The sequence below is a fragment of the Thamnophis elegans genome, chromosome 4 (assembly GCF_009769535.1).
Source record: "Thamnophis elegans isolate rThaEle1 chromosome 4, rThaEle1.pri, whole genome shotgun sequence".
NCBI classification, from domain to species: domain Eukaryota; kingdom Metazoa; phylum Chordata; class Lepidosauria; order Squamata; family Colubridae; genus Thamnophis; species Thamnophis elegans.
This window is the reverse complement of record NC_045544.1, coordinates 111,957,202-111,970,007: the sequence shown is the minus strand read 5'-3', so window position 1 is coordinate 111,970,007 and position 12,806 is coordinate 111,957,202. Positions and strand designations below refer to the sequence as shown.

Here is a 12,806-nt window from a genome sequence, read left to right as displayed (position 1 = left end):
TTGAGGCTGGGAGCCATGCGAGCTGGAGGCAGAACAAGTGCTCGTGCAACCTCTCTTTCCAGCCGGGCAGAGCTCCACGCAGCTTAGCGCCTTTGGGATATTACTGGGTCGGTGAGTGGCACTCTGCCTGGCTAGAAAGGGGTGTTGCCGGGCAGCTGCTCATGAGCGTGGTCACCTCATGGCGGCTTTGTTGCGCTGCTGTGACAGCACAACACAGCCGTTTGCTCGAGGCTGTGCCCAGCTCTTCGGGCGCCTGCTCGCAAGAGAGCAGCCACCTGGCAACCCCAACCATTAAGTCCCCCCGATAATAAGCCCCAAGGAAAATTTGGGGGGTTCAAAAGAAAGTACAACCCTGTCTTATTTTCGGGGAAACACAGTATACCATATTTTTACAAAGAGGAGATTTTTTAAAAGACAGAAGTATGTTTAAAGGCTTGGTTCAAGAATTTCATGTTCCATATTTATAAGTACAAGGTGTTCCCAACTGATTAGGATATGCAAATGAGCAGTGGAAAAGAGCCACATTTGCTATGATATTGAGGCTCTTTACCAGAAGCTATCAAAATAAAACAATTCTCACTGATGGACTGCTGACATTATAATGAAATGATTGATTAATTCCAAATAGTTCAACCTCTCTCATAAATAAAACAAGCAGCTGTGTGATTGATTGACTGATTATGTGCCATTAAGTCAATGTTGACTCTTAGTTACTAACATAGATAAATTTTCTCCACTACGTTCTGTGCTTCAGGTCTTCCAAGTTGCTATGCAGCTTCTCTCAATCAAGAAAGGTTAACGGTCTCCCTGGAAAAACTGGGCTTCCACTTATTTGTATTTCAAGTAAGCTTGTGGGCTTAATTCAAAGTGGTCATTATCTTTAAAGTCCTTTAAACTGCAGTATTGGGATACATTAGAATTAAATCTTCCCATCTGGACCAGTTATTTAGGGAAGGCCTATTGAGAATACTACCCCTCTGTCAGCTTCTGCCTTGCTGTTGCTTCAGCTGCCATGAAACGGGAAGGGGGGGGCTTGTATTTGGGAGGGGTTAATTGATGTGCTGGAGGAATGTTCTAGGATGTACCAGTCGTTGGGATTGCGCATGCGTATGTGTTTCCCGCCTGCATCAACGGCCTCGACATTCCATCGTCCGGCCTGTCTTTTTGAAGTTATCTCACACCTGACATTTGAAGGACTTATGATTGGACTGGAGCTTTGATCCTAAGGGGGGGGGAACGGGCTATTCTATATATCAATTGCTTTCGCGCCATATTAATCAGACTTTGCTTTGCTACTGCTCACTTACCATTTATAATTAGTAAAAGTACTTTTGATTTCCAACCCATGGAATCTCTTAGTCTTCTTTCCTAATTATGTAATGGAGTGGGGCTTGACAAGAAGCAAAGTCTGAAAATAAAACCCCTTTCCAGGAGATTTACATCTACCGAGAAGGGAAATAATGTCTTCTCCGAGCAGAGAGGAGGAGGGGGCCGTTGGAGGGGCGGATTCCAGTGAACTAGGACCTCCCGACCTTTCTTTACACGAGCCCAGCCCGCCTGACCGATCCTTGCACGAAGATTTATTTCAACTGCAAATTTCCAGCCAGCCTGAACCTTCCCCCCCACCCCGATGGTCAACTTCGGTGGGACAAAGAGAGACAGAGACAAGCTGGAATGCTGGACTCACCCAAAGACCACCCCGACAAACTTCGCTGGAGCTGGGTGCCGTGAGAAAACCCCAGACGAGTGAGTTCCCTGACTATTGGAGCCAAAGGTACTTTGAGGAAAGAAGGGGGGGCGATGAAGGAGAATGGAGAAGCTACCAGCACCAGGGGCCCATGAGAAAACCCCAGAGGAGTGAATTACCTGATTATTGGGGTCAAACATATTTGGGGGAGAGAAGGGGGGAGGAGGAAAGAGACTGGAGAAATTGGCAACGTTACCCACGCCCGACATCTCCCCCTCCCCCTCGGCCTGCTTCGCCCCCTGCGGCTAGAGGTGTTGCTGATCAAGGAGGCCCTCCCCCCCGAAGACATCGGATGGCTAAAATCCCTCCCTTGCCTGTACGTTATAATGGTGGTTCTGCTAGCCTGCCCTCGTTTCTTATGCAGGTGTTTAACTACATGGAGATTTATGGCCGGGACTTTGAAACTGACACCATGAGAGTCAGGATGATTCTTTTGTCCTTAGATGGTGAGGCGGCTACATGGTCAACTGCGTTGCATATGTCTGCCTCTCCCCTCTTGGGGAATTTCAACCGCTTTATGGAGGCTTTCCGCCAACGTTTTGATGACCCGTTAACTGAGAAGCGGAACAAATTGAAGTTTTTAACCTTTGAACAAGACGATAAACCTGTCGCCCAATACATCCAGGAATTTCAGTGTCTTTCCCAATACATGAGAGGTTGGGGGGAGGACGCCCTTCTGGACAGATTTGCTGAAGGACTGAATGAAGACATTTATCAGCAATGTGTCAATCGTAACCTGCCGAGACGTTTAATCACTTGGTTTGAGCATGCAGTGGACGCTGAACTCGACTTAACCCGTCTCCGTTATGCTAAAGAGGAAAGAAGGAAGCGGAAAGAGAGGGCTGCCAAATCCCTCCCCCCTCCAACCACTCAATCGCTCTTCAAACGACGAGGTGAAGCAAGGGGGCCCCCTTCTGGCTTCTCCAGGCCTGTAACATGCTTTCGCTGTGGCAAACTCGGGCACATCGCCCCCGAATGTCGTGCTAAATTACCCCTCTCTGCCCAACCCCCTCCCAAACGTGAGGAAAAGTCTGCCAGAGGCCCTGAAAAGAAGAAGAAGGAGACAGCTTTCGCTGGGGAATCCAACCCCCCTCCGTTTGCCCAGCCATTAGAGGGAGACGCGGACGCTAACTCCTCTTCTTCGGAGGACTCCGATGACGACACATCGCCTCACTGGGTGAGTTCAAACAAGGGGCCCCTGCTAATCCCTATTGAATTAAAAGTTCCTCCTGAGGGGATACCTGCCACCCTCTTGGCTTTACTTGATTCCGGCTGTTCCCGGTCCATGATCAATCCAGCCATGGTGGAGAAATTAGGCCTCAAATTGCGCACTTTGAAAACCCCAATTGTATTTTGCCAAATAGAAGGCTCCATTGCGGGGGGGGGGGGGCGCCCATTTTTTTACGGAGCCTTTGGAAATGAGGATGGGTACCCATACTGAATTAATCTCTTTTGTGGTCGCACCGGGCATGGACAGGCCACTCATTTTGGGCATCCCATGGCTTCGAAAGTGGAACCCTCACATAAATTGGCGGACAGGCCGCTTACGCGTTCGCTCGAAGGTGCCTCCAGTGGGGGAGGGCTCTCCGGACCAACCTGCCGTCACTGACATTCCTGAAGTAGCCGCTAGAGGGCAGGAGAGGATTGCAGGAGAGGAGAAAATTCCGAAAGAATATCTGGATCTTAAGGAAGTCTTCAGCGAACAATCTTCGGACATTCTGCCCCCCCACAGGCCTACTGATTGCTCCATAGACATTTTACCCGGGGTTAAGCTCCCTAAACCCCGGATTTACTCCATGTCGCCCAGGGAAATGGAGGAGATGCGTTCTTTCATTGACAAAAATTTGAAACGTGGTTTCATTGAACCAGCCCGACCCAAAGTGGCTGCCCCTGTACTGTTTCGTGAAAAGAAAGATGGTTCTCTTCGCTTATGCTGTGACTTTAGAAACCTTAACGCGGTCTCTTCTCAGAACCTCTACCCACTCCCATTGATGAAAGACTTGTTGGCGCAACTAGGGAAGGGCCGCATCTTCACAAAATTGGACCTGCGAGAAGCTTACTATAGGATACGCATTAAGGAAGGGGACGAATGGAAGACTGCTTTCAACTGCCCTCTTGGTTGTTTCCAGTTTCGGGTTATGCCTTTTGGCCTCCAGGGGGCTCCTGCTGTGTTCATGCAATTTATTAATGAGGTCTTGCACGATCATCTGTACAAGGGCGTTATCGTATACCTGGACGATATCCTCATTTATACCCGCAGTTACGACCACCACGTCAATCTGGTACGCACTGTTTTGAAAAAACTCCGTGCCGCTGACCTTTATGCCAAATTGTCTAAGTGTGAGTTTCACCAAACTAAAATTGACTATCTGGGCTACCGCATCTCCCCTGATGGCATTGAAATGGACCCTGAAAAGGTGAAGGCGGTCACTGAATGGGATGCGCCCAGAACTCGTAAGCAATTGCAAAAATTTTTGGGGTTCGCCAATTTCTACCGTCAATTCATTCCCTCTTTTGCTAACATTGCTCTCCCTATTACTAATTTGCTCAAGACGAAAGGCGACTCGAAGCCTAAACCCAATAAGCCTTTGGACTGGAACATGGAATGCCAGGCGGCATTCGAGAAGCTTAAACGCCTTTTTGCCGCTGAACCAGTTCTTAAGCACCCTGATCTCGACCAGCCTTTCGTCGTCCAGGCTGATGCCAGTGATGTCGCCGTAGGGGCCGTTCTGTTGCAAGCTAACGACCAAGGTAACTTGCAGCCTTGCGCATACACTTCCCGTAAACTCACTGACACGGAGCGGCGTTGGGCAGTTTGGGAGAAGGAGGCTTTTGCGGTCCGTTGGGCCCTCGCGACTTGGCGCCATTTCCTGGAAGGCGCTAAACACCCATTTGAGGTTTGGACTGACCACAAGAACTTGGAAGCGTTGCGAACGCCTCGTCGTCTCTCCCCCAAACAGATGCGATGGGCCCAATATTTCAACCGTTTCAATTTCACTCTAAAGTATATCCCGGGTGGGAAGAACTTCATGGCAGATGCTTTGTCCCGATTACCTCAATATAATTGCTCTAAACTGAGTATCGTCCAACCGCTCCTGGCAGCTCCGGTACTCACACGTCAACAGACCCACGCTCAGAAGGAAGTGCCTCAAGATCTACTTTCTGACCTTAAAAAAGCTCTTCCTCAAGACGACTGGTTTCTGAACCATCGGGATGAGTGCACCATGAGGGACGATCTACCGTGGATTGGTGCTAAATTATACGTCCCCGCTTCCCTACGACTTGTCGTCCTTCGTCGCGCTCATGACTCCAGATTGGCGGGTCATTTTGGTTTCGTAAAAACTTTGCACCTCGTGAAGAGACAGTTCTGGTGGCCCTCTTTAAAAAAGGACATTGAACTTTATGTGGCCAGTTGCCCTGTTTGCGCTACCGCCAAAAAACCGCCGGGGAAACCGCAGGGGCTTCTCCAGTCCGTCGCTCGCCCGGTTGCCCCTTGGAAGGAGATTTCTATGGACTTTATTGTTGAGCTTCCCGAGAGCCAGGGGCATACCGTCATCTGGGTGGTCACTGATTTGTTTTCCAAGCAAGTTCATTTCGTGCCTTGTCACAAAATTCCTTCCGCCAAGGCATTGGCTAAACTGTTCCTTTCCCACATCTACCGTTTACATGGGGTTCCCGACCGTATTATCTCCGATCGTGGGGTCCAATTCACATCTACTTTTTGGAAGGAGTTTCTCAAACGCATTGGCTCCGCCCAGGGCCTTAGCTCCGCCTACCATCCTCAGACTAATGGCGGCTGTGAACGTACTAATTCCGTCCTTGAACAATATTTACGTTGTTTCATCAATTATCAACAGGACGATTGGGTTGACTTGTTACCACATGCTGAGGTGGCCTATAACAACTCGGTTCACTCCAGCACGGGGTTTACCCCTTTTCGGGTCGTTTACGGCCAGGATTTTGTTCCTATTCCCGAATTGCCTACGGCCCAGCCTCAGGTTCCTTCAGTTGCGGACTGGAGTGAGCGTCTCAGTCGCATTTGGCCTCTGACTCTTTCCACTTTGGACGCTGCCCATAAATCCCATAAGAAGCAAGCCGATAGGAAACGCTCTCAGCCCTATGAATACCACATTGGGGATTTGGTGTATTTGTCCACAAAATTCTTGCACACTACACAGAAATCAAAGAAATTGGGACCCAAGTATGTTGGCCCTTGCCCTATTGTGAAAGTCATCAATCCTGTTTCTGTTCGTTTACAATTGCCCAAACATCTCAATCGAATCCACCCAGTGTTCCACATCAACCTCATCAAGCCGGTTCGGGTGTCCCACTTACGGGCCCCGGATGACCCTCCGCCTGCTCCGTTGCTGATTGATGGGGAACGTCATTTTGAAGTTCGTGAAATTCTTGATTCCCGCAGGCACCGTAATCGCATCCAATATCTGGTGGCTTGGAAACACTTCCCCCCATCCCACACGGAATGGGTTGATAAATCCCACGTTCGTGCTCCCCGCCTGCTACAGAAATTTTATGCTTCGTATCCCGACAAGCCTTGACTTTTCTCCCCTCCCTCTTCTTTTTGTGTTTTGTCGTTTGTCTCTTTTGTTTGTTTTTCTTCCAGGCCTGACAGCCTTTTTTCCGGGGGACGGCCAGATGTCAGCTTCTGCCTTGCTGTTGCTTCAGCTGCCATGAAACGGGAAGGGGGGGGCTTGTATTTGGGAGGGGTTAATTGATGTGCTGGAGGAATGTTCTAGGATGTACCAGTCGTTGGGATTGCGCATGCGTATGTGTTTCCCGCCTGCATCAACGGCCTCGACATTCCATCGTCCGGCCTGTCTTTTTGAAGTTATCTCACACCTGACATTTGAAGGACTTATGATTGGACTGGAGCTTTGATCCTAAGGGGGGGGGGGAACGGGCTATTCTATATATCAATTGCTTTCGCGCCATATTAATCAGACTTTGCTTTGCTACTGCTCACTTACCATTTATAATTAGTAAAAGTACTTTTGATTTCCAACCCATGGAATCTCTTAGTCTTCTTTCCTAATTATGTAATGGAGTGGGGCTTGACACCCTCATTAGAACCAAGGGAAGAGGTATTATGTCTTCTCCATGGCACCCTTTGGAATATTCTCCCCACAAAGATATGGGGAGCTCCTACCATTCTTGCATTTTATAAAAACTATGGTACATTCAGCTCTAGGTGATTTGATTGAAAATATCTATTGTAAATATTTTGATCATCGGAATTACATATATATTTTTTGCTTTGCTTTTGTAATTACTGTAATCTCTGATTTTATTGGTGCTGTGTGCCATCAAGAGTTCTTCAGGAGTAAGAATGGGTACAAATATTGTTTGATTGACAATTAAGAAAAATAAATCAAACATACACAATAATAAATTATTGATCATTGTTAATTTTAATTGAATTTTCTTAAAAATGTCATTGTTAATTCTAATTGGGTTTGTTTGGGATATTCTATTTACGGTAATTCTTTTTAACTTTTGTAATATGTTTTTTTTAATGTTGTACGCCGCCCTGAGTCCTTGGGAGAAGGGCGGCATATAAATCTAATAAACCAACCAACCAACCAAGTCTAGGATGGGGATAGCCGGCATCATAATACCACGTGGTATTTTTGCAAAATATTGTGAAAGAGGTATTGTAGAAGAACACAAACTTCATATGCGTTACCAGTGTATTTTGGCTGCAGAAACATAATGCTCTTTTAGAAAGCAGAAATAAAATTACAGTTTCCAAATCATGGGAAGTAACTGTTTCACTATATTCTACATATGTCAAACCCAGCCTTGAGTATTGTGTCAAGCTTTGGGCACAACATTTTAAAGAACATATAGAAAACTGGAACTGACACGGATAAGGGCAATGACGATGATTTAGAGAACTGCAAGTCTTACGTGGAGCGATTGATGACTAGGGAAAGATATGAGAATCAGTGTGAGACAAAGGTTTAAGGCGTTGGACCAGATCTGAAGAAACCCAAGCTCATGTCCATCTTCAGCCAAGGAAGCTCATTAAATGACTTTGTGGGGGATCAAATTGGAGTAGGGAGTGCTGTGTAGGTCATCTTGGGATCTTAGGGGAAAGTCAGAATTTAAATCCAACAGTAATAAAAATAAGAAATAAACATGACAGCCCTTTTTTAAATCCCTGAAAGAGTGTTACATAGGTCAAGATGAAAGTTCGTACCAGAAGGCAGAACACATTCAGCTCAATATAAAGCGCATAACTGCTAACGGTAAATTTTAATGTCTCGAGAATAAAAGCTATTTGATAGTGGAACCAATAATGTACTCTTGCATACAGAGTGAGTCCTGAGGAACAGATGATAGTGACAGAGGAGCAAAGGAGCAGTTTCAAATGCTTTAAGTTTTAGACTTCAAGAAAAATTTGGGGACAAACCAGTAACATTCATAAGATAAGATATGGTAACTTTTTGATCAAGCTTCATAACCCTCTTAGCATAGTGCTGCATTCTTTTTTTTTCTTTTTGATAGGTAGCCAAGGAATTCAGTAATAGAGGCTATGATTCAAGGAGGTCAAATGGAGGCTGGTGTATCTATTGGCTTGAGCTGGAAAGTATATTTGGAATTACAGATCACAAGCATTTTCGTAAGAATGCTGCCATGAAGGGATTCTACTCTTACAACCCTTATATGAGCAGACAAGCAAGCGTTTTGCCTGTATTGTCTCCTCCAATCCTCTCTCCAGGCCACGATCCATTAATCTTGGCAGATGGGTGCATTTCCAAGCAAGGCACTGAACTGCAGTCACTTACCACGTTTATTTTTTTAGGATATCTGGTGAGCCTTGGAGGCATCCTTTAAAGAGCATCAGAGAAAAAAATTGGGTTGCATCCTTTAAAATAAAGAGGATGCTAGACGTTTGAGTCACAGCAATAAAAGAATATTTTCTTTAAAAGTCAGATGGGGAAGGAAAGCTAGCTGAAGGATGTAGATATTTGGGTGTCGATGGGTAGTATAGCACGTTGCCTATTTATAAAAACTGTATCTCTTACTTCTTCTCTGTTAGAGGCCACTTGTTGTGATCCGCTGGCAGTCTGTGGAGCTGGCAGCAGAGTCGGACAGTGAGGAGGTTGGGTAGGAACATGGGCCAGTCCTGGAGCCTGGGGAAGGCTCGGATGAGGGCTCTGTGTCTGAGGTGGAGAGGGGCAGAGCCATCTGCGAGTTATGTGCTGCCTCTGGAGCCTCTGACATCAGCAAGGCAGAGGAACAGGGGGAGCCTGTTCCCAGTGCGCACATGTGCAGAGCTGCTAGAAGGCAAGAACAGTTAAGACAAAAGGAGTAACTTGGGAGTAAGGCTTGGTGATGATTGGTCCCTCCCATAAGATGTAAAAGAGGAGCAAATGGACAGGAACCTTTGCAGGAAGCAACTTTTGTTCGTTCTGGTTGGTTTAAACCCTGAAGCTCTGTTTGGCCTTGCAAAACTAATTGGCAATTAGGTCTTTGGCAGTGTTTCAAGGGAGATAAAGGGTGGGTGCTTAAAACCCTTACCCTGAAAGACTGTGGCAGACTTCTATCGGATTCTTTACAAACTGTTTGTGACTCATTACTGGCTGTGAATGAACATAATTCACAGCCATTTAAATAAAAAAGGGGGAGGGGTTGGGACTAAATGTGTGATTTTTACTGTCGCAGGAAGCTTAGGTCAGAACACCACTAGAGGTTGGACAGCCATTTCTCCAGAATGTTATAGGGTCTCCTATTTGGCCAAAGGGATGGATTAGAAGACCTCCAAGTTCCCTTCCTTACTCTGTTATTCTGTATTCTGTTAAGACAAAGATCCATTTAGATCAGTGTTTCTCAACCTTGGCAACTTGAAGATGTCTGGACTGGGGAATTTGCTGGCTGGGGAATTCTGGGAGTTGAAGTCCGGACATCTTCAAGTTGCCAAGGTTGAGAAACACTGATTTAGATGATGTCTCCTTAATGAAAATGTCTTCTAAGGCTGGGCAAAACTTTACATTTAAAAGGAACACAAGGGGGCGCAAATATAACATCTGTCTGCAACTCCTGAAGCAGCTGCATCTCTTCCTATGATCACGCCTTGCATAGATGCTGAGCTATTCCACCAGAAGATGTGTTGGCAGATCGATGCTGTATGTGCCTCCACCCACTATTTTGCCTTTAAATCCATAATTCTGCATAGATCTAGAGCCTTCTATTTGGCCTCTAGCACCAGAGTGACATGCATTTTTCTTGCTTTTTGTAATATGTAGCAGCAAAAGATCTCCAGACTCGGAATTGTTAAGAAACTTTCCTTCTCCCACAACAAACAACCAACAACACAGGTGGTTAATGCCAGACGTATATTTCTCCCCGGTTAACCAGGGAGAAATATACTTCTGGCATGCTTATACTTTACATTTACCTCTCTCATTTGTCTCTCCTTGCATGAAGAAACCAGAGAGAGGACAGTTCTGTGACCTCACTTGTGCTGAGCTGCTGCTGCAATATTTTAGCGAAGCTTAGAATAAATTATCTGGAAACCAAATCGATAAATCCATAAAATGCTTTCCATCTACTGAGCCAAATGATGTTATTTTGATAAAGGGAATGTTTAAGTGGACAAACTCTTTATGCTATCAGATGCTGCTGCATGTTCATTTCAAACTCCTTTCCTGTAACACACCCCAGGCCTTCTGCAACAATGCTTCACTCCTGCATTAAATTAATCCCTTCTCCCCCTAAAAGTGAATCAAAACTGGAGTGTGGGAAAACACAAGAGTGACACACAAGAGTGCAGTGTACCTCTGGGCCAAAGGCAGCGGGAGAAAGTTGAGAGCTGAGGTCATATCGAGCCCACAGTCCAACATGATGGTGGTAGATTTGAACTTGAGTACGTTGCATGGTAAAGTCGGATGCCCAGACAAGCAGTACTAAAAAAAAAAAAAATCAGATTAAATATCTAGCTTTAGGAAAAGATAACAGTACACTCAGAAGACAGGAAGAGACTTGATACTATCTAAGAATCCTTACCATGTTTAAATACCATTTTAATATTTTAATACTATTTAAAGATTACTAGGTGATAATAATTCTTAACCCCTTCCTTTGGATACATACAAAAATAATTTTACTATTGTGCAGTATTTCTCGGCACCTACTGACTTTGGTTCACTCCTGTTTGAGATGAGAGAAGCAACCTAGGATGAAGAAGAAATTTCCTGACAGTTAGAACAATTAATCAGTGGAACAACTTGCCTCTTGAAGTTGTGAAAACTCCAATACTGGAAGTTTTTAAGATGTTGCATAACAATTTATCTGAAGTGGTGTAGGGTTTCCTGGCTAAACAGGGGGTTGGACTAGAAGACCCTTTCAATTCTGTTATTCCCGTTCTGTTATTTCTCTTGGTTTGTGGCTATTTATGCCTACCAGAGTATAAGTAAGATTTCCTCAATTAATATTCATCAAGCTGTGCTTTCACTGAACAGCAAGAGGCCATTGAAATGTAGAATGCATTCTGACTACAATTGTATTTGTGGCAGCAAAATGCTGTGATGGTTTGAAATGAACATTTTACCATCCAGTTTCTGAATAGGAATGGAACTCAGTCCATTTTTATGGTATTACATGCTAAAATAGAAAAAGATCATTCGAAAAGATCCAGGGATATAGAGAAGCAGATTTGCCAGCTGCTATGATGCAGAAGCAGTGAAATTTGAGATATGTTGCCCTCAAAATTGAGCAGCTCCTGTTGCTTAAACTTTCAGCTGGAGAAAAAGGTCAGGAAACAAGATCAAGAATCTTGATCTTTCATTGAATGTTTCCAATATCTGTCCACACTTGTACTTGGAGACATGGACAAGAAAGAGGAAAGGGCACAGAGCCATTAAGAGCTATTGATAAGTGTATACATGGTACATTGACATTAAGGAGAAAGCATTATCCATCTTCTGAGAAGAAGATGAGGAGGAAGAATGTTCAAGTCTTTCAGACAAGTCTCAGGGATTCCCATATCAGCAACATATTCAATGGGCAGCAAATGTATGTATACAGGTGTGTGTGTGTGTGTGTGTGTATGTGTGTGTGTACGAACGTACGTGCAGATGAGAAAAAAGCCCAATTATAAAACCGAATGAAGTTAAAGTGGAACTGTATATGTTAAATCAATTTCATTATGTACATGATGTACAATGACAATAAAGGCTATACTGCTGTTAGGAACTAAGCCAGTTTATAGGTTAAATCAGTTTCATGTGGAAGGTAGTACCCAAACAATGAACAAGTTAATGAAAACAAAAACAAAACAAAACCTTTCACCCTTTTCTGATCTGTTATGAAATTTTTGAACAATAAAAAACAATAATACTATTTATTATTCCCATATTAAACAGATAGATGAACTAGTTACCATTTGATTTCTGGATAGGACTGATGGTGTGAAATATGATGTGTCTAGACTCATATGGCTTAAAGCCAATTACCTACAGAGTTACAGTATTATGGTATAGGTTACAGATACAATTAACATCTATTCTGTAGCTAACTCTGCTTTTTCTGTAGAAAAAAACAACTCATTGTGGAGTTTAGACTGCTGCACTTAGAGGTCGGCTTCTAGCATCTTTCTACCAAGGTCTTTTAGTTTAGATATTGTTATGCTGGCAATATTTCAATGGTTTTAATCACTATATTGAATTTTAAATTGGATTTTAGATATTCATAAGCCACTAAGAACCACAAAATGGGAGCAGTCATATATTACATTTCAAATAAATAACACATGGAAAGGCATAATATGTTTACCCTCGCAGGCTTAAAATGCAGCCACTAAAAGTGATGCAACATTTAGGCTGCAATCCTGGGCATATTCAGGATTGGGAGCAAGTGAGAAATAAATCAGAATGACCGAACAGTATACATTTCATGAACCAGTGCCTCCTTCTTCATTTTTTACTTTCCTCCTTCCTCTATCCTTTACTTGGTGTCTATAAGCTCGCCAAGCAGCTTTTCAACAAAAGAATTACAATAAATAAATACTATAAGACTATCAGGGTTGTCAAATTGGCAG

General features: G+C 44.3%; 1 protein-coding gene across 1 annotated transcript in view; it reads right to left on the bottom strand.

Moving 5' to 3' along the window:
* Positions 1-12,806, bottom strand: part of INTS9 (integrator complex subunit 9) — a 103,788-nt gene that overhangs the window by 88,958 nt on the left and 2,024 nt on the right. The window contains exon 2 of the mRNA XM_032216886.1: positions 10,547-10,674. Coding sequence (XP_032072777.1) covers positions 10,547-10,674 — 128 coding nt within the window. The remainder of the gene's footprint in view (positions 1-10,546; positions 10,675-12,806) is intronic.